General features: G+C 48.3%; 7 protein-coding genes across 7 annotated transcripts; 4 read left to right on the plus strand and 3 right to left on the minus strand.

Moving 5' to 3' along the window:
- Positions 1 to 1,858: 1,858 nt before the first annotated feature.
- On the plus strand, positions 1,859 to 3,821 carry N7479_002543 (uncharacterized protein; the record flags this gene model as incomplete). The annotated part of the gene is made up of 6 exons (XM_057250240.1): positions 1,859 to 2,312; positions 2,372 to 2,612; positions 2,673 to 2,688; positions 2,738 to 2,905; positions 2,957 to 3,110; positions 3,202 to 3,821. The coding sequence occupies 6 exons, from the start codon at positions 1,859 to 1,861 to the stop codon at positions 3,819 to 3,821; spliced, it is 1,653 nt and encodes a 550-aa protein (XP_057114672.1).
- A 451-nt stretch (positions 3,822 to 4,272) lies between these two features.
- Positions 4,273 to 5,996, minus strand: N7479_002544 (unc-93 family MFS transporter; the record flags this gene model as incomplete). Its single annotated transcript, XM_057250241.1, has 3 exons — positions 4,273 to 4,540; positions 4,602 to 5,305; positions 5,361 to 5,996. The coding sequence occupies 3 exons, from the start codon at positions 5,994 to 5,996 to the stop codon at positions 4,273 to 4,275; spliced, it is 1,608 nt and encodes a 535-aa protein (XP_057114673.1).
- An 849-nt stretch (positions 5,997 to 6,845) lies between these two features.
- N7479_002545 (N-acetylglucosamine-6-phosphate deacetylase) lies at positions 6,846 to 8,208 on the plus strand (the record flags this gene model as incomplete). The annotated part of the gene is made up of 2 exons (XM_057250242.1): positions 6,846 to 7,214; positions 7,294 to 8,208. 2 exons carry the CDS (start codon positions 6,846 to 6,848, stop codon positions 8,206 to 8,208), a joined length of 1,284 nt encoding a protein of 427 aa, XP_057114674.1.
- A 460-nt stretch (positions 8,209 to 8,668) lies between these two features.
- Positions 8,669 to 10,352, minus strand: N7479_002546 (GMC family oxidoreductase; the record flags this gene model as incomplete). Its single annotated transcript, XM_057250243.1, has 2 exons — positions 8,669 to 10,050; positions 10,106 to 10,352. 2 exons carry the CDS (start codon positions 10,350 to 10,352, stop codon positions 8,669 to 8,671), a joined length of 1,629 nt encoding a protein of 542 aa, XP_057114675.1.
- Positions 10,353 to 11,199: 847 nt separating this feature from the next.
- On the plus strand, positions 11,200 to 12,763 carry N7479_002547 (betaine-aldehyde dehydrogenase; the record flags this gene model as incomplete). The annotated part of the gene is made up of 2 exons (XM_057250244.1): positions 11,200 to 11,681; positions 11,749 to 12,763. The coding sequence occupies 2 exons, from the start codon at positions 11,200 to 11,202 to the stop codon at positions 12,761 to 12,763; spliced, it is 1,497 nt and encodes a 498-aa protein (XP_057114676.1).
- Positions 12,764 to 13,312: 549 nt separating this feature from the next.
- Positions 13,313 to 14,687, minus strand: N7479_002548 (uncharacterized protein; the record flags this gene model as incomplete). Its single annotated transcript, XM_057250245.1, has 4 exons — positions 13,313 to 14,182; positions 14,236 to 14,384; positions 14,462 to 14,523; positions 14,587 to 14,687. The coding sequence occupies 4 exons, from the start codon at positions 14,685 to 14,687 to the stop codon at positions 13,313 to 13,315; spliced, it is 1,182 nt and encodes a 393-aa protein (XP_057114677.1).
- A 1,120-nt stretch (positions 14,688 to 15,807) lies between these two features.
- Positions 15,808 to 18,896, plus strand: N7479_002549 (putative beta-N-acetylglucosaminidase; the record flags this gene model as incomplete). The annotated part of the gene is made up of 4 exons (XM_057250246.1): positions 15,808 to 15,857; positions 16,037 to 16,155; positions 16,218 to 18,730; positions 18,786 to 18,896. 4 exons carry the CDS (start codon positions 15,808 to 15,810, stop codon positions 18,894 to 18,896), a joined length of 2,793 nt encoding a protein of 930 aa, XP_057114678.1.
- Positions 18,897 to 21,431: the final 2,535 nt, after the last annotated feature.

Genomic DNA, 21,431 nt, shown 5'->3' on the forward strand with positions numbered 1-21,431 from the left:
CGGTCGATCGAGCGAACCGAGACTTCAGATACATAAGTCTATCATACGGTGTACGATATGTGATCAGTGCGAGGTGGTGTACTGGGTCAAGATAGGTGAGGATATATTCATTTACATCACTCAGTCCCTTTGCTTGCTTCTCCCATCGAGCATAGCTCATTTTATACACGTCTGCTTGGTCTCTCCATTTCCTTCGATCTGTTTCGGTGCCCTCTTCAGGATATTCTGGTTGTACCGGTTCCTTTAGAGTATCAGGTCGTTCAGTTGACGGGGTATCCGGGTTGCAGTGATCCCAGACATTTTTTTGCATTGCGTATAGCTGCACCTTCGCAAACCAGGTGAGCCATTGCGGTGCATCCTTCAGTTTATCGCCCTTCATGGCGGAGAGAATCGATGCTGTTTCCATTGCTGGATGCTGTGTTGTTTTGATGTGAAACAAGGGATGACTTTCTGCGGAGTGGCTTCGTGGAGGTTTATAAGACAGTTTCTAGCAAGTTGCTAGGTACTATATGCCGATATAGTAGTCTTATTCAGTGCGAACCGGGCTCATAACTGTCCGACTACTCCGTATGGTGGAAATGTATGGGTCCAATCAATGGTCTTCAACTCTCTGTATTGCTGTATTGACTTCCTGGCAATTTATACTGTCCTGATTACATAAGAAATATTACTGCATACTTAGGATTAATAAATCCTCCGGTATCCTGGTGTATCTGCGCCGACATATCACTTCGGCCCATACTTCCCCATATGGTGCTGAGACTTATTCGTGAGAATGTGGTCTTATATACCTTACAAATGGGAAACCAAGCAACATCCATGAATGTGGCATATAAATCGTTATATAGTTCGGTTATGATAAGCTTTTATTAAGCTTGTCGACTTGAATCCAATTCAAGCTCTTTCCATGGAATCATTGGCCTGTTTTGACCTAGCCACTTATAAAATAGGACTTTCTGATTTAGGAAGGAACGACTGGCTCCGGGGTAACGCCTTGGCATTGGATTTCAGCTTGGCTATTAAAGAGCCGTAAATATTAACGATAGAGCCAAGCTATGTCAACATCGCTTATTGTGACTACAATCTACTCCGCACACTTCATATAAATGGAGTAGATCGGCTTTATTCTAGTGTTGCTAACTAGTATTATCTTTAGTCGTCGCTCGAGATAAGAAGTATGGGCTATTGCTAGCGCCTCCGGTGTACACATGCGATAGCAAGTGGCAAATATTTAACATGCCACTCACTATACTTGCTGCCCGAGGCTTGTTTCTGGTACCTGGAGGGCAAGTGGTACCACGACACTATTAATCGTTATTATATATGTAATATCGGATAATACATCCATAGATACTAGTAGTATTTCACGAAGTCAGGCAAACACAGCACGTCATAATAGCTTTCTTTGCGGAAGGTAACATCCTTGTCCTGCAACCTACAGCTCTTGGCGCCAGCCAATTGAGATCCTTGAGATCCGGGATTTTGGCTAATTCGACTTAAATTAAACACAGCCTACAAAGTACAATCTATACTGTCAATCCTTCCCCTCAACGCCCAACTCACCTCATCAAATGACTGAGCATCCAACAACTCTTAGTGGAGCTTTGACTCTTCCCCTCGTAAAACGATGTTACATTTCCCGGAGTTCCTACGGAGATCAGAAACTACTATGCAAGTGCCCGACTTACATTTCAGCTTTCTCAGGAAAATCGTTGCCTGCCGCATACGCTAGTCGCACTCTTATCATGTACGATTCCTGCTTATTTCCCCTCTTCTCCAGGGCTAGCGCTATAAGTACATACAACCCCGCAAGCACTCTCTGTAATCTGTACAGCGTTGAACGTGTAGAAAGCCCAGTATGCGTATCTCACACTGGATTCCATTACTACCCGCTGTAGCGGCACTCGCGGTGCCATCGGACGATAACTTGGAGGCCTTCTTCCGCCGCCAGCTGCCCGATCACCCAACACACGTCAAGACTATTAAGACGGCTAATAATGTCACTATTCGCTATAAAGAACCTGGTAAAGAGGGTGTTTGTGAAACTACTCCCGGTGTCAAGTCTTATGCGGGCTATGTGGACATTTCACCCACAGAGCACACTTTCTTCTGGTTTTTCGAGGCTCGCCATGACCCTGAAAATGCCCCGATTACATTGTGGTTGAATGGTGGACCGGGTAGTGACTCTCTGATTGGATTGTTTGAGGAATTGGGCCCTTGTCGTGTCAACAAGGAGTATGAATCTTATATCAATGAGCACTCGTGGAATGAGGTCTCGAATATGCTATTCCTTTCCCAGCCACTGGGTGTTGGTATGAATATCGCTTCATTATCTATTCTCTTTTTGAATATCTGGCTAATATAACCACAGGTTTCTCCTACGCTGAGAAAGCCCCCGGCACTCTTAATCCTTATACTGGTTCATACGAAGAGCCGTCATTTGCAGGCATTGATGGTCGCTATCCAGTTATCAACGCCACTGCAATTGATACAACTAACCTTGCTGCAAAAGCTACTTGGGAGGTCCTGCAGGGATTCCTAGGTGGTCTTCCCAAGCTGGATAAGAAGATCAAATCGAAGAGCTTCAACTTGTGGACCGAAAGCTATGGAGGGTGAGTTTGCTCCATTGCTTTTGAAATATATGTTGATGTGTCATTACTAACTTTTCTCAGACATTATGGCCCTGCTGTAAGCCAACTGCCTAATTCATATTCCGCATAAGTTCTAACACTGGCAGTTCTTTGATCACTTCTATGAAGAGAACCTTAAGATTGCCAACGGCACCCAGGATGGCATTCAACTCGACTTCAACACCTTGGGTATCATAAATGGTATCATCGATGAAGGAATTCAAGCCACGTATTACCCTGAATTTGCCGTGAATAATACCTACGGCATCAAGGCTGTAAGATTTCCAAGGTACAATGATATAGTTCCGCACTAACAAGGGCTATAGGTCAATGAAACAGTTTACAACTATATGAAATTCGCCAATGAGATGCCTAACGGCTGCCAGGACCAAGTGGCAAGCTGCAAGTATACAAACCGCACCTCGGTATCAGACCTCGCAATTTGCAGTGAAGCGACCGGCATGTGCCGTGACAACGTCGGTATGTGAACTGTACCCATATACCCTAACTATATATATGTATATGGTATCCGCCAAAAGAACTAAACGACTGACAACCTCCCCCAATCCAGAGGGTCCTTACTACGTCTTCAGCGGCCGAGGCACATACGACATCCGCCATCCAAGCAACGACCCAACCCCAGAAAGCTACTACCCAAACTACCTCGCCAAAGACTCAGTAATGAACGCCCTAGGCGTCGATGTAAACTACACGGAATCCAACAACGAAGTCTACTACGCCTTCCAACGAACCGGCGACTTCGTCTGGCCCAACTTCCTCGAGGACCTAGAAGATATTCTCTCACGCCCCGTCCGCGTCGCCCTCATCTACGGCGACGCAGACTACATCTGCAACTGGTTCGGCGGCGAGGCCATCTCCCTCGCGGCAAAGTACAAGCACAGCAAGCAGTTCAAGAAGGCAGGCTATACTCCCTTCCTCGTCGATGGTGTCGAGTATGGTGAGACGAGGGAATACGGTAATTTCTCTTTCACCCGTATCTATGAGTCTGGCCATGAGGTGCCGTATTATCAGCCCGAAGCTTCATTGCAGCTGTTTAATCGTACGCTAAATGGATGGGAAATGTCCAAGGGGGAGAAGAAGTTGAAGCAGAATTCTGGCTCGACTGGGCCCGATACGGCTACCCATACGCAGTCTTCGGTGCCGTTGCCTACGGCTACAAAGGCTAACTAGTTCTGGAGTTGATGGGTCATTTTGAGAGAGATCCATGGGTATATCTGATTATATATCGATAATATTGAATAGCATTGAGATCTGAGACATTAAAATTACATTATGTTATGTACGCGTTTAGATAGACAAATCCCCCATAACCATACCAGACCTAAAGCACATCCCGAATAAGAGCCCCTGGCGTCCAAAAAGCAGAGCCACCCAAAATAATGTACAAAATCATGAAATAAAGCGGAATTGACGGACATTAAGTATTCGTTGAATATTGACAATCCTCACGACCCGTGGCGCAGTTGGGCCCAGGATTTTCGCGAGTAGAAGAAAAAAGAGACGCGCCTCGTAAATGGACATTTCATCGCACCATGGCGAGAATAAAGAAGGTGATTAAACTTAAGTATTGATCGTGTGGTGGTAGATATTATCGGTGGGGATTGTTGGGTCCGGCAATTCATTATTTGGTGGTAGTCTCTTCATGAGAGTCGCGGAGAGTCTCGGTAGGAGTGTGAGTTTCAGCATGAGGCTTATCCATCTCAGACATTTCATTAGTATGGCCTAGAACTTCGGCGGCAGTTTCGTCGGAGAATCGCAGGTCGTCCTCCACGTCAGTGCTGTTTTTGATCTTGAAGAAAATCACAGGTGAGGCAACAAGCATACTACCGACCAGCATACCCCAGCAGGAGGCGAATTCGGTCATGTAGGGGGTATCGTTTGAATCCAGGCTGAAAGTTTGTTAGTTACGGAAAGAATAAGGATCAAAACAAAAGAACAGGGATAGCTTACCTCCACATTCCAGCGGCGCCAGCAGACTGAATGCCTTTGTAGAAACCAGCAAAGTTGGCCAACTTGCGGCTGTTATTAGAAAGAGAGCCCATGTACCAATATGTACAGGTCTGGAAAGCAGCATCATAGAATCCGTAGAACATGTACAGGAACATGGGTCCAATGTAGCCGCTGTCGGTGAAATCAATGCCGAGACCCTTGGTGTCCCGGGTATAGCGCTTCTGGAATGCATATCCTCCACCCCAGATGCCCATAGTGATAGCGAGTAGAATGCCGAAGTTGAGCTTGGCGCGCCACGTACGCGAAAGGCCCTTCAAATCCAACAACTGGCCGAAGATAAACGCACCCACCATCTGCATCAGCCAGTACAGAAGACTGTTTAGGGCCCGAGTGCGAACATTGAAATAGGCGAGGTTGACTGCGTTGAAGTGGTATGCGTAGAACCAGTTGCTGGCCAAAAACATGGGGAACATCATGACAATGTACGAATCGTGGATCAGGGTCTCCCAAAGACCCAAAAATTCGGACTTCCAGGTTGGGTTCTTGATCACAATGACGCGTGAGCCGTCCTTGCGCATGACATGCTTGCAATCAACGAGACACCAGCAGAGAGCGAAACCAATGGCCATTAGAATAAGGAAGGCAATGTATGTTCCATTGTTGACGCTGCCGGCTGTCGAATGCATGTTTTGACCAAGAGGGACCTATTTGATATCAGTATATTGTTTTGGGAGATTCAAGGTTTGCAAGTAGACATACCAAGCTACCAATGACACCACCCAAGTTGAAAATCACCCAGAAGATAGCAATGTACTTTCCCTTCTCATTCTCATGTGGATAACTCAACATAACCGCACCCTGAGCACACCATAGCAGACCAGCACAGACACCCAGCAGGGCTCCGGCAAAAATGAGGAAGGCCGCGTTTTGGTTGATATTGTACGAGAGGAGCGAGGCAACATAAAGGAAGTAGCCGAATCCACCCAGGGAAAGGGTAAGGCGCAGACCAATTCGATTGGCAATGGATCCGGCAAAGAAACCGACTACTGCAAAAGTACTGTACAGTGCAGTATTGGCGTTATTCACATCGTGGGCGTTAATCTGACCGCCGCCACCGAGGCCGCTGACGGCGTTGAACATGCCGGGACATAAAAAGCAGACAATTGACACGAAATATAGTTGCATCTCTGGTGAGGCAAAGTAAGGAGCCTCCCATTTGCCAATCTTGAATAGTGGCTTGTACATCCATGCGGGGCCTATCACCGTTTGGTCCACACCGGACTCCGGGTCCTGCGGAGCGGATGCAGATGCGGACGCAGACGCCGACACGGACGCATATTGTTCTGTTGGACCCTCTGTCTGCTTCTCGACTTCTTTCTTGTCCGGCTCAGTCATAGTTGTAGGAAACGGGATCTACAGGGGCCAAAAAAAAAAAAAAAAAATAGTAGAAATAAACAAGCGAGCTAAGGGGCCCGAAGAATGTTCCCCACGTGAGAAACAAACTGAAGAATCGTGAAGAATGTAGATAATCCCTTTGCCAAGGGAAATTCTGAAACAGGTAAAGGGGATTTTCTTAGGGCGAAGCTAAGGCTTTTTAAGCGCTTAGTAGAGAAACTAATATAAATCACGCGATGGGTCTTATCTCGGGGATCCATTTTTCTCAATGCGACATACATCTTACATTCATAGATGTCAGATTGAGGGGTTGCGGGGATAAGAAAAAGATGGAGTCATCGGTTCATCTGGAGAAGTTACAAACCATGGGAACTTCAAAATAGTCATATTGATCATAATCGGAATATCAAGAATTGGTAAGGTGAGAGATCTGTTCCACTTGCAATGCGACACAGAGAAAGAGATGTTGCATTGGAAGGAAGAGGGAAGAGACCCGCATGCGGGATATGTCGCATCCTTCTACGGAGGAAATGTTATTTACCCGTATTGTCAAAGCCGCGTTTAGTAATTTTACGGGCCGAGTATTTGAGATGTAATGTATTATTACAGATAGTACTTATGTACGGAGTACAATAGTACAGTATACTAATGATAGTATACTATGTATCCATACTATAACACTATATTATAATATTTGTATACCACATCGGCATGCCGAATGTCACTCAGTCTGTTGTTACATCATTGTGCCTAGGTCTTTATGTACTTAGCTTCTCCCCCCTCCTCTTCCTTTGTTCTGTTTTCTTTTCACCAAACTTGATCTACTCTGATAGCAACATTTGATAAACAATGCCGGGCAAGACCTCAACCCCGCGCATTACCAAGTTCACCAACTGTCGCCTGGTGTGCGGCTTGGACTTGGTCGAACAAGATCTCTGGATTGACTCGTTGACCGGAAAGATCCTGAAAGATCAAGAGGCCTTCTATGGATCCCACTTGACTCCCGATGAGATCATCGACCTTGGTGGCCGTATTATTGCCCCAGGTATGATTGATGTCCAGTTGAACGGTGCCCACGGCTTTGATTTCTCTGTGCCCTGTGAGACAAAGGAGGAATACGATAAGGGTTTGCGCATGGTGAACCGTGGATTGGCCCGAACCGGTGTCACATCCTACCTGCCGACACTTGTGAGCTCCACTCCGGAGGTATACTGGAAGGTAAGCAAAAGCGCAAAGCGCAAAGTGCCGCTCTAAGCAACAAAGAACAAAAAAGAAATTAATCTCTGAATTCTTTCAGGTCCTCCCCTCCCTCGGCCCAACAGCAGGAACCCACACGCCCGAAGACGGCGCCGAGTCATTAGGCGCACATGCCGAAGGACCCTTCATCAGCCCCGGCCGCAACGGTATCCACAAGCCCGATGTGCTGCGCGCCGCGGAAAGCTTCGACGATATTATCTACTGCTACGGCGCCGAGAACATGGGCGACGACAGCCCAATCAAGATGATCACAGCCGCCCCCGAAGTCGGCAACATGATGTCCCACATTCCCGAGATCTCCAAGCGCAACATCATCTACTCCATCGGCCACTCCGACTCAACCTACGAGCAAGCCGTCACGGCCACGCACCAAGGCGCGCGCATGATCACCCACATGTTCAACGCCATGCGACCCTTCTACCACCGCAACCCCGGTATCTTCGGTCTGCTGGGACAGAGTGAGCGCCGCAGGCCGTTCTACGGTGTTATCGCGGACGGTATCCACTTGCATCCCACTTCTATCAAGATCGCATACAATGCGCACCCGGATGGGTTGATCTTGGTTACCGATGCGATGCGTCTGTGTGGTCTGCCGGACGGTGTCTATGACTGGACGAACGGAGAGCGGATTGTTAAGACCGGTGCGCGGTTGACGCTGGAGGGCTCTGATAAGATTGCTGGGTCTTCGGCTACGCTTATCGAGTGTGTTAATAACTTCCGTCGTTGGTCGGGTGCGTCGACGGCTGCGGCTATCAATGCTGTCACTGCTGCGCCGGCGCGTCTGCTTGGCTTGGAAGGTGTGAAGGGGTCGTTGGTGAGCGGTGCTGATGCCGATCTTGTAATCTTGGGTGAGAATGAGGATCCCTTCTCTGGGCCGACCTTGACAGTTGATCAGGTGTGGAAGCTGGGTGCTAAGATCCACGATGCGAACAAGGCTGCCACTGTGATGGCATGAGGTGGTTGCGATCTGCTTTTTTCCGGGGTTATTTGCTTTTTCTCGTGATTCCAGCATATGTTCAACAGCTCTTTCATCTTGGTTGGTTACAGGCGTTTTGAGGTTGTGATTTTGCATTGAGCATAGAATGCAAGCGCATGGTCATAGCGCCAGCTCCATCTTCAGTTCGAATACTTGTTTTAAATTTTAAATTTTCAAATTTCAAGAAAAAATTATTTCAAATATCAAGTTTATACATGATAGATTGTGTATATGTCAGATAAATAAACCAGATCTGTCTCGCAGATGGGGAGAACCAGGCTCGGAGAGATGCCCGCATTCAGAGGCGATCCTCCACACCCGACTCCGACGGAGCTATGCGCCGCTCGCTTATATGCTATAATAAAACCAAAATGAGACCCAAATGAAGAAATAACTTTTACAGGCATGTCAGATCTTTGACGCGTAAGAAGCCCCTGCTTTACAGACGGGGCTGGTTGCGAGACCAACCAGCCTCGCCAGCAATCAGCTCGGCGGCACGCTCACCAATGGTCAGAACCGTCAGCATAGGGTTGACGGTGGGCATGTCAGGGAAGACACCAGCATCGGCGATACGGACTCCCTTCAGGCCGCGGACCTTCAGTGTGGGGTCCACAACCGCCATGGGGTCACAAGCAACGTTACCCATCTTGGTAGTACCAGCGGGGTGGTACACGGTGTGGGCGACACGACGGCCATACTCGGACAGCTCCTCGTCAGTCTGTACCTTGGGACCGGGGGCAACCTCGCGCTTGATCCACTCCTTGAAGGGAGACTGCTTGGCAATCTCACGCGCGGCCTTGAGACCAGCCACGATGGTGGCGGCGTCGTAGCCCTCAGGGTCAGTGAAGTAGCGGAAATCTAGCGAGGGCTTCACAGAGGGGTCGGCAGAGGTCAAGAAGAGACGACCGCGGGAGCGGGGGCGGGGAATGTTGGGGGTCATGCAGAAGGCATTCACGGGCTCGTCGTAACCGAGACGAGTGGTGTTAAGAGTGAACGGAATCTGGTAGCAGTGCATCATCAGATCGGCGATCTTGCCGTCGAATCCGGCGGCATTGGGCAGCTCGCGGCGCAAGAAGATACCGGCATCAGAGTCCATAGTGGTCATTTTATGATCCACAGGGCTGTTGAGCTCCCACATGATGATACTCTCGGGGTGGTCCAGCAGGTTCTCACCAACACCGGGAATATCCTTCACAACGGGAATACCGAGGGCGGACAACTGCTCACGGGGACCAAGACCGGAAAGCATCATCAGACGAGGGGTGTCGACAGCTCCGGCACACAGGATGGTCTCCTTCTTGGCACGCAGAGTGTGCTTGACACCAGACTGAAGAGTAACATCAACACCGGTCACGGCGTCACCCTCAACGTTGATCTTGCTAACCCAGGCGTTGGTGAGGATAGTCAAGTTAGGACGCTTCTCATCACCACGGAGAATGGGGTGGATGTAGGCAACACTGGCACTGCTGCGGCGGCCATCATCGGGGTTGTAGGAGATGTTGAAGAAGCCGACACCCTCAGTCAGCTCACCAGTGTTACGGATGTCATCGTTGAAGTTCTCAATGACAGGGATTTTCATGGCAGTAGAGCAAGCCTGGACCCAGTCCAAGCACAGCTGGTTACGGTGGCGGGCATGTACCGGCTGGATAGTGTTACGCAGGTTATCAATGATGCGGGTGAAGGTCTCAAAGTCCCAGCCCTTGCAACCCTTGGCAACCCATTGACGGCAATCATATTCGAAGGGACGGAAAGAGATGAGAGTGTTGTGGCTAGAGCAACCACCCAGGACCTTTGCGCGGGAGTGACGGATATGACTGTTGCCTGCGGGGATAGTCAGCACAAGCTTATTTGGAATTTCTCAAGAATAATATCTTACCCATGGGTTGCTCAGTGGTACCATAGTCGTAATCAAGCTCGCCTCCAAGTAGGTTGAGCCATTCCTTCAGGTTCAGGACGCGATCATCCATGAAATCACTAGGACCTCCCTCAATAACCAGAGTCCGCTTATTAGGCAGGTACTCGGCCAGACGTGCGGCGATCACACAGCCGGCGGTACCGCCGCCAACGACAATGTAGTCATAGCTATTGAGATCGACGGTGGGGAGCTCGTTAGTGGTGGCCATGTTGAATACCGGGGTAGGATGCAAGGTCCGAATGTGGTGAGGAGAAGATTGGAGAAGGAAGAAAAGACCGCCTTTTTCTAAAAAGAAATTTTAAGGCTGTTCGGGGGTGGTCTGATCGGAGAAAGGCTTTGGATCCAATCTCTGGTCCTTACCCAGCATCCTTTCATTCTTTTTTTTTTTTTTTTTCTTTTCTTTTTTTCGTTGGACTCGGCGAACGTTTGAAGCCTCTGAGTGGTGGCGATCATTGGAAGTGGAGAGACTTCGGGTCAGAGATGTCTTGGTTAATATGATTAATATTATACGGTCCACTCATAACGAACATGAACACTTTATCAACATCCTTGCTCGTATATTCAAAGCTTATTGATATCTGGAGTAGAGAGATCTGAGATAGGAATTCCTTTCCGATGCTATCGAGATGAGCGTAGGGTATCAGGGGGTATCAGGGGGGTACGTCATTTTGCATCTAACCAGGGGGGCCTTGGCTAACGAATGCCATTCTTAGTGAGAAATTCCCGGGGGGACTTTCGAACCATAGAAAGTAAGCGGAAAAGCAAATCTAACGAATCCGATCAAAGATAACAACCCCGCGTAGGACTTCAGCCATTTCAGCCACTTTCAGCCGCTGACCGGATGGCGTACTTTTAGTATGTATTCCGTACTTGGCTCTTACGTATGAATTATGCGTGGCGGCCGAGTACCAAGTACCTAATCGAACTAACTATCCGCGCTAAACCGGTTCCCCATTTTTCTTTACTTCGGAGAAACTATAAGGCGGTGTGGATTACTCTATTCATTCCCGTCTATCACTTCCCTTATCTTCTTATTATTATAATTCATACACACAATGTCGCTTTCTTTCCCACCTCGTCAGCTCTATTACGACGGTAAGGTCCAGGCTGCGACCTCCGGCAAGACATTCCAGACTATCAATCCCGCCACTGCAACTCCGTTGGCCGACATCCATATTGCCTCCAATGTGGACGTCGATGCCGCTATTACTGCCGCCGATCGTGCATTCCCCTCATGGGCACAGACCCCGCTGATTGCTCGCGCCCGAATTCTTCACAAGGCCGCTGCCCTGCTACGGGAGCGGAACGATGAAATTGCACGCGTCGAGACTTTGGACTCTGGCAAGGCCTTTACTGAGACTAGCACTGTCGACGTCACTACTGGCGCCGATGTTTTGGAATACTATGCCAACTTCATTGGTGGCGGTGGTCTCAACGGTGAGACGACTCAACTGCGCGAGGATGCCTGGGTATACACTAAGAAGGCCCCTCTGGGTGTGTGTGCCGGCATTGGTGCTTGGAACTACCCCATCCAGATGTAAGTTCTTGGGTCATGCATTTGCAACAGCAGGAGGAAAAAAAGCTGACTTGGATATTTTTTTAAGTGCCCTCTGGAAATCCGCTGCCTGCTTAGCCGCCGGTAACACAATGGTCTATAAACCCAGTGAATACACCCCGCTTCACGGTCAGACCCTTGCCGAAATCTACACTGAGGCTGGCCTCCCCGACGGTGTCTTCAACGTTGTCAATGGTGCGGGTGATGTCGGTGCCTACCTGACCAGCCACCCACTCATCGCCAAGGTCTCCTTCACTGGTCAAGTGGCAACCGGTATGAAGGTCGCAGGTGCCGCCTCGGGTAGCATGAAATACGTGACAATGGAGCTTGGCGGCAAGAGTCCCTTGATTGTCTGTCCGGACGCTGATCTGGAGAGCGCCGTCAATGGCGCCATGATGGCCAATTTCTACAGCACAGGCCAGGTCTGCACCAACGGCACCCGGGTCTTCGTCCCGCGCACCATGAAGGCTGCTTTCGAGAAGAGCCTGCTCGAGAAGATCCAATATGTGCGGGCTGGCCCGCTCTTTGATGAACAAACCAACTACGGTCCCCTCAGCTCCAAAATCCACTACGACAAGGTCGTCGCATACATTCGCCACGGTATTGAGTCTGACCGCGCCACCCTGCTTTGTGGCGGTGTCGAGAAGCCCAAAGTGCCCAAGGAGCTGCAGGCCGGTTTCTGGGTTCAGCCGACCATCTTCACCGACTGCACTGACTCCATGAGCATTGTTAAGGAGGAGATTTTCGGTCCCGTTATGTCCATCCTGTACTATGACACCGTCGAGGAGGCCGTGCGACGCGCCAACACCACTGAGCTCGGACTCGCTGCTGGTGTCTTCACTAAGGATTTGAACCAAGCTCACCGCGTCATTGACCAGCTGCAGGCTGGTATCACCTGGGTAAACTCGTGGGGCGAGAGCCCTGCTGAAATGGCTGTCGGTGGCTGGAAAAAGAGCGGTCTAGGCGTGGAGAATGGTCGTCGCGGTATCGAGGCTTGGCTGCAGAACAAGAGCACTCTGGTGGATATGAGTGGTGCGGTGGTCAGTGTCTTCGCCAAGCTATAATGTTAATATATCATGCAATGTACCCAAAAGTAGCAAAGTATAAAAATGTACAGAATATAGAAGCATTTGTGCCCCACAATTTAAGCAAGTATTCTAGCTTTTTCTATACTAGTATCTTCATTCTATTATATATATACTTGGGAATCTATATATACTTCCGTGCTAAAAGTTTAGAAACGTATCCACAGGTCTTAGCACTAACATATATAATATATATACATACTGAACGACATCACGTTACGCAAATACATAAATTCCAAAAATTGATTAATTATACACAGCTTGCATTTATCTGTAGCTAAAATCTTTCACAATATCTCTTAACTCCTAGAAGGCGCATCGCATCTATCAAGTCGGGAAGAATTGAAATGGCCACGAAAAACTCCTTAGATAACACCCATGGACCCTGTAAGCGAAAGCAGTTAAAGAAGCCACGCAGATATGATTTGCAAAGACAGAACCCATATTCCCGTTCTTCCATAAAAAAAAAAAAATTAAACCGAAAAGCAAACCCCCGAATGAAAATGCCACAAGTTTGAGAGATGTTCATCAGAGCGTAGTAATTCTGGTGCCCATGCGGTCAAAGATAAGATCGCTCTTCAGCGCACCATCAATACCGCCAATAGCCGAGTCGACCAGGCGCGAAGACATGCTATCCGGGGTAAGCTCATCTTCCTCCATTGCGCGGCGGTGCAGCTCAGTATTGATGCGGAGATCCTTAAGCGTCTTCTCAGGGGTACCATCGGGGGTAGGCTGCTGGGAGGTAGGCGTCTTGACTGTGAGAGGGGCCGGGACGTAAGTCCGAGGACGGTAAACGAGAGCGGGTCCCTGGGTGCGGGCATCTGTGCCGGCCTGCTCGATGGATTCGAAGTACCGGACGGTCTTGACCTTGAGTTCGAGGGTGGCGTCGCGATCGCAGACGACGAGCGGGTGCTGGTGCAGCTGCAGAGCGGAGAGTGTCCACATGTGGTTGATGCCGTCTTCGAGACCCTTCTGCACGGCAAAGGCCTTGTGCGCTCCAGTTGCCACAATCACCACTTCTCGGGAATCCATGATCGTTTGAATGCCAACAGTCATGGCCATGCGGGGCACCTTGTCGGTGTCGCCGCCGAAGAAGCGGGAGTTTGCCAGGATGGTGTCGTAGGCCAGTGTCTTGACTCGCGTGCGGCTGGTCAGTGAGGAGCCTGGCTCGTTGAAGGCGATGTGGCCGTCTGGTCCGACGCCACCTAGGAAGAGCTCGATGCCACCGTACCGGGCGATCCGGGCTTCGAAGGATGCACACTCGGCTGAAAGATCGGTTGCCATGCCGTTCAGGATGTTAATGTTCTGCGGTGGGATGTCGACGTGGGAAAAGAAGTGCTTGTACATGAAGCTGTGGTAAGACTCGGGGTGATCGCGAGGCAGACCGACATATTCATCCTGTATTGAGATTAATGGGCTGTTTCCTCTGTGGTTGTTGTTGTTGCCCATACCATGTTGAAAGTCACGACATTCTTGAACGAGATCTCGCCGGCGCGATGACGCTGCACGAGGATCTTGTAGATAAGCTCAGGGCTGCTGCCGGTGGGCACACCAAGCACAAAGGGCTGCTCAGGGGTCGGGTTGAACGCCTTGATGCGGCCTACGATAGGAAGTATATTAGTCTCAGCATGGGTTTGCGCGCATCGGCGCATGGGGGGATCTGGGGCTTCAGCTTACTGATAATGTAGTCTGCGATATACACAGACACCTGGCGAGGGTCTTCTCTGATGATGACACGCCTATATTGATAAGCAGGTTAGTATAAAAGTCATGCGATATATAGATATCACGCACATAATTACGTCAGTTTGAGTTGGAGTAGATCGAAGTATGAGGAGAAGAAAGGGAAGAGGAGAAGGTTATCTAGAAAGGAAAGAAGAACAATAAGGAAAAAGGGGACCATGGGTTACAGTCTACAGTGGAGTGTACGACAGTGACAAAAAAGAAGGTCGTATAGAGATCCACGTGCTATACGGAGTAGCAAATGTATCATTGCCCCTCTATAGTACTATACTATAATACTATATAATACTATGGCCCTTAGATAGGATCCTCTCGGACTAGTTAACATACCGTATCTTAACAGTCCACTGGAAAAAGATAGCCAAATCGCCATTGACCTCATTCGGCCGATTCCAGGGTTTCTATCAAGGTCCACTCGGATGTATTCCATGTGGCTCAACAATCAAGCCAAAATGTACGATGACGCCGGAAAAAAAAGCAATTATACATTCTGATTGGAGAGTGGGAGCTCCATAGAGCACATGGTTGTCTGAAGGTTCCATTTGAGAAGTGTAGGAGTTGCATCCGGTGAAGTCGGTAAAAAGCTGGAGAAATAAAGTGCTCAGTGCAACCCTGGACGTTGTAGCGTCGTAACCGCCCCGGTATGGTATTGTAGGAGTATTGATGTGTATTGACGGGTATTAGTATGTATGGCACGTGACTATGTCTGTTGAGATTGGATTTCAATTACAGTTACATACATATCTCACATGACTTCCATTTTGGGAATGTGTTATCTGGGGGACCCCGGGGACTTCCAGTGCCCAGTGTCGGAGATTACATATGATTCATCAATAAGCCATCCAATCTACTCCATACATATGTACACATACCTTCTTACTCCAAGATGTATCTTGGCTATAGAAATTGTGTACTTTTTTTTTTTTTTTTACTATTACATATCTCAATTATCTATATACTCTCAAATATCAATATAAAATTATGCCAAGGTCCCGTGACACTTCTAACAGCGGGGGAACACACAGCTCCTATCTCCCTTATCTTTTTAGTCCCAATTCTTCCCCGACATTTGCGGCTCTGGGGTGAAAGGCAAAGCTCCCGAGGTCCAATTTTTGACTCTTGCAACCCTTCTTCCCCCCCCTGTCACCTGACCACGCCGCGTGCACTGGCTTCATATCCATTACCTGTCAGACGTTTGCGGTGTCCACACCTTGATCCTCCGACACTGCACCCTTTGCATCCTACCTTTCTGGGCCGCTGCAGGCATTCCTCCTCGGGCCATGGCCCGGAAAGAGGACATGCTGCCCCCGGGCTGGGAGGACCTAGATAGGTATGTCGATCTCCTTTTTCGCTTGGCTCATCCCCTATCGGCGTTGATCCTTCCCCCACCTCTAATCTGCCCAGATATCTCCATTTTGTGGAACCTAGCCGTCAACCTGGGGATAAGGGTCTTTAAGATGATTTCCACTTTAGGAAATTTGACACCTCGGGCGCGCTGACATGGCACAGGCAGATGGGTCAGCTCTTTATGATGGGCTTTGATGGAACTTCGGTCAATCAACAGATTCGATCACTCATTGAGGATTATCACTTGGGCGCTGTGCTGCTATCTGCTAAAAATTTGAAATGTATCTTTTAAAAAAAAACGGCCCTCCATCACCAACTTGGACAGTCACTAACACGCTTACAGCGGCCGAGGATACAACCAGATTAGTTCTGGAATTACAGACCATTGCGCATGATGCAGGTCATCCCGTTCCATTACTAATTGCCCTGGACCAGGAGAATGGTGGTGTCAACAGTTTATATGATGAGATATATATTCGCCAATTCCCTAGTACCATGGGCATTGCAGCCACGGGGTCTAAATCTTTAGCCCATGAGGTAGCTGTTGCGACAGCACAGGAGCTCAAGGCTGTTGGGGTCAATTGGATTTTAGGACCTGTTTTGGATGTTTTGACCAATGTGCGAAATCAACCATTAGGCGTTCGTACCGCCGGTGACGATCCCCAAGAGGCGTCTCAATATGGTGTCCAGTTCATGAGGGGATATCAAGAAGCAGGGTTAGTAACCTGTGGAAAACACTTTCCATCTTATGGTAATTTGGAATTTCTTGGCTCCCAGACGGATGTCCCAATTATTACGGAATCCCTGGAGCAACTCAGTCTTACCGCGCTTGTACCTTTTCGCAACGCTATAAGTCAGGGCCTGGATGCCATGATGGTGGGAGGTGTCTCATTATCATCTGCTGGGATGAACGTGATGCACGCCTGCCTGAGTGATCAGGTGGTCGACGAGCTCTTAAGAAAAGATCTCCATTTTCAAGGGGTGGTCGTTTCCGAATGTTTGGAAATGGAAGCACTCACACATAATATTGGAGTAGGAGGTGGCACAGTGATGGCGAAGAATGCCGGCTGCGATATCATCCTTTTATGTCGATCATTCCCGGTCCAGCAAGAAGCCATCAACGGGTTGAAGCTCGGCGTGGAGAACGGTATCATCGGCCGTCAGCGAATTGAACAATCGCTGCGCCGCGTTTTGGATTTGAAGGCACGGTGTACTTCGTGGGAACAGGCCCTGAACCCTCCGGGCCTTTCTTCGCTTACACAGATGCAACCCTCGCATACCAACCTTTCCACCCGAGCCTACAACTCTTCCATTACAGTGATGAGAGATAAGAAAAATTTACTTCCGTTGTCCAATGTCATCGACGCAGACGAGGAACTTTTGCTGCTGACTCCGCTGGTCAAGCCACTTCCAACGTCAGCAGTCTCGCTCTCGGCCGCAGAGTCTGCGCATGGGCCGTCTGACCCATTATCTTCGGATCGAACCACCTCGGTTCTGAGTGGAGAGGGCGTCTTCAAAGAGCTTGGACGATCGCTCTCGCGGCAGAGGAACGGGCGCGTGCTGCACACCTCCTATACTTCCAATGGCGTGCGTCCCATCCACGAGGACCTCATCCAAAGAGCAAGTGCTGTAGTCGTTGTCACGGCAGATGCAAATCGCAATGTATATCAGCAAGGGTTCTCAAAACACGTCTCCATGATCTGCCAATCGCAGTATACCTCCTCTGGCGAACGCCGCGAGACGCCATTAATTGTGGTGGCAGTTAGCTCGCCATATGATTTTGCCATGGATTCCTCAATCGGTACTTATATATGCACGTATGACTTCACAGAAACAGCCCTCCAGGCATTGGTGAAAGTCTTGTATGGCGACTTGACACCTTCGGCAGCCCTACCCGGCTCCATTGGTCGAACACAGAAGATTAATCAGTCTCGACAGCACTGGCTTGTCGAAAATTGGAACGAGGATCGCGATTCTTTTGCGTTGGATGCTTTGCTCGACACCATCCGAGAGGACTGTCCGCAAGGCCGGCCATCAGAACTTCTGGGAGCTACCGCTAGCAGCTTCTTGCTGCGAAAGGAGGATATCGATGAAGCCCATTTCGTTGTCCGGAACAGTAGCACGCAGGCCCTCTATGGGTTCTGCGCAACCTACTTCTTTCGATCAACAGGCACCGGCGTGCTTGCATGTCTGATCGTGGACCCCTCTCGAAGGAAACTATCCATCGGACATTCTCTCCACGGCCGCGCGATTCGGACTCTACTCCAACGGAGCGGAGTGAAACGCTTCCAGCTAGGATCCCGACTGCCAGGGATCTACCTTGGTATCCCGAGCGGTAACCCGGTTGAGCGCAAGCAGCTGCGACAATGGTTCGCGAACATGGGGTGGAACACGGCGCTTTCGCGACCGGTTTGCAGCGTGATTCTACGCAACCTGTCAACATGGGTGCCGCCCGAAGGACTCACTGCGACCCTACAGAGTGCAGAGGTCACATACGACCTTGTGTATGGCTGGGACTTTGCGCGGGCGATTCTCGATCACATTAAAACATATGCGCGGCAGGGTGTGGCCGACATATATCGCATGGCTCTGGGCGGAGCGCCTAACTGCGGGATCATTCGGGCCAAGCGGCCTTCTGACGGGGTCATACTTGGGAGTATTGTGATTTACAATGAGCGATCTGCCTTGGCAGAACACATGCCTGTGCTGCGCGCGACCCAGGCCTCTGTTGGGGGCATTTCGTCTCCGGTCATCTCCTCTTGTGGGGAAGATTACTCTACGGTCATGCAGGGTCTGATCCTGCTGGCTATCAAGCAGATTCGGAAGTTGAGCGCCGATGCCGTGGTTATGGACTGTGTATGTTCTTCGCTTGTTCCTCTTTTTCTCTCTGTTTATCTAACATAATATATAGGTCGACGGCGATGGCAACTTTGACAATCTCTCTACGATGGGCTTCACTATGTTACATAGCTTTGAGGAAGTGAACTGTGATGCAGCTACGTGGACGATGATGCATGCGTAGTATAAATGATCAGAGTTTGATTCTGTTTCTTTCCTCTTTTCTGTTTTCCATGATATCCATATCGCATTGGGTTTGGCATTTCATTTCTTTTTTTTTTTTTTTTTTTCAATTGGATCTATATAAGTCCATTTCCTGTTTCAATAACTGTATCTGAGTTTCTTTTTCATGTCTATTATTGATTCTCTGGACACGAAGGTTTCAAAGTGTAAATCTTGATAAGTCTGGGGTAGGACAGAAAGTCTGTTATTTGATCCAATCAAATAAATGATCACCGAGTTCCCGTGATCACCGGAGATACACATCTTGTATAGGTTAAAGAAAAAAAGCAAAGGGGATATTTAAAGGGAAGTGCATGTATATTTCCAGTATCTCCGGAGTCGGGGATCGGGATTCGGGTGGAATGAATCGGTCCCCGTGGATGTACCATATCTACGGCTAATTATACACTAATTATATACACTAATTACACTAAATCCGTCGGCTATGCGTTCCACGGTTCCAGACTTATTTAATTTCAAGCCCTGGGGAATTTTTAATTATCCCTCTAATCAGAAGGCATCACAATTAAAGCCGAGACCTGACTGGACCGGAGGTCCGTTGGAAATACCTTGGACTTGGCTAAAGCTAGATTATGTACTCCGTATTTCGTACAATGCACACATCTAACTTCAGGTGGGTTTTATGGGGGAATATTGGAGGGGAAATGGGGGAAATTGTGGAAATAGTGTGTGGGCTTAGAACGGAACTCCGCTTTGGCGCCGGAGGCGGACAAAAGCCATCCACTCTTTTGGGGGTCAAAAAGAGAGGAAAAAAAAAAAAAAAGACAAGGGTATGGGTTATAGGCGTAGTATTTTGTCTTAGTCTTGTTATCAGAATGCGACGTTAGAAGGGTGTCAGTATATAAAGGGGACTATTCTCTCTCTCTCTCTTTCTTCAAGGTTGATTTCCTTTGTATATAGAACATTTGAACCAAAGAATCGCATAACCCCCCAAACGGAGTTTTCGGGCCTCGGGGCCTGAGTTTGACCCGGGCCAATGAATTTCATTGGTTCAGAGTTTTGAACCAATTTAGTTTTCTGTTTGCGTTAAAAATCCCTCAGTTGTACAAGCGGAGCTTCTTTTTTATTTGCAGCTGAAGCTGAACCAGGAATCACCTAGAGGTCTTTCTATATTTTCGATCTACGATCTTGGAAAAGTTGCAGATATATATATATATATATATATATATATATCTTTTCAGGTACAGTACCTAGATGGTACATTACCATATCTATATATAACATATATGAAGCTTTTCTGGATCTCAGGTCCAAACCCAAAGACTAGATCGGCACCGTTAGAACGAGCTTCTAACCTTTGGAACCTTGGAACCTTCCAAGGTTGGAAGAGCGCCACGTCTAACCGTGGATGGCTCCCGAGGTCAGAACCTTGGTATAGGTTCTAGACCGCAACGGGAAACGCGCCGGAAGAAGAATGAAAAAGGAAAAGTGAAAAGAGATCACTCGGGGATTGTAGTCTAATCGGGTTAATGCACAGACTCATTGGTTCACATGCGAAAACGAAGCTTCTCTTACTCTCGCCACTCAATCTCCCGTCTGACATCGGCCCCTCTGGACCTGTATCTCCTTCCACAATGGTTGTTTTCATTTGAGTCTTGGGAATTTAGTCTTAAGAAAAAAAAAAAAGAGGGATACAAATGTACTCTGTAGATAATACATATATTGCACTAAATTATGTAGAATATATGAACCTTGAAGATTGTAGATCCCACGGACATCGCCGGAAAACGAAAGACTTTAAAGGCTTACCGAGGTATCGAAATGCTCAACATATTACATGCATTAAATTGCAGATTTGCAGATTATTGCATGGCTTTTTCGCCCGTTTCTAGTGGGGCTATAGCCAAAAGTACAGGGTCCAGCATACGGGGCGCACCGCCCAATGCGCCGCATATTTTGATTGGTCTTCTCTAGCTGCATGTCAGACGGCCGATGATGATCATCCTTGAGGTCAATGTGATCGCATTGTCGAAATGTAATGAGATTATGATTTGTACGGAGTATTGAATATTGAAATACGAACATACCTTAGTTATCACTATGTACCTATATTCAGGCCTACATAGTAAGCAGAAGTATTAATCCAGTAATCCTAACTCTAGAACATCAATATTAATATTAATATGTGGCGTTTTCAGGAGGGTCAACCCGAAGCAGTAAGGTTACCTTAATAGGCAGGTGGGTATTCATCGTTAAAGTGAATTTGATCTCAGATATGAACTACGGAGTACTTACTACTCCATATTAGAAGATGCAATAAGAAATATAGAATATATAGAATATATAGAAGACTATGAGAGTGATAGTTACTAGATCTTCAGGCGGTTGCCGAGAGCCGGCGATCAAGTCTTACCCCATCGGTGCTGAGGGATTTCCAGGTTACTTTCAAGGTTGTTATTGGATATGTACATGGGTTGTTATAATTGGGATAATTGGGATAATTGTGATAATTGTCATAATCGCTATAATTGTTATA

The sequence above is a fragment of the Penicillium vulpinum genome (assembly GCF_028829585.1).
Source record: "Penicillium vulpinum strain IBT 29486 chromosome Unknown utg000001l_segment0_segment0, whole genome shotgun sequence".
In the NCBI taxonomy this organism is placed as follows: Eukaryota; Fungi; Ascomycota; class Eurotiomycetes; order Eurotiales; family Aspergillaceae; genus Penicillium; species Penicillium vulpinum.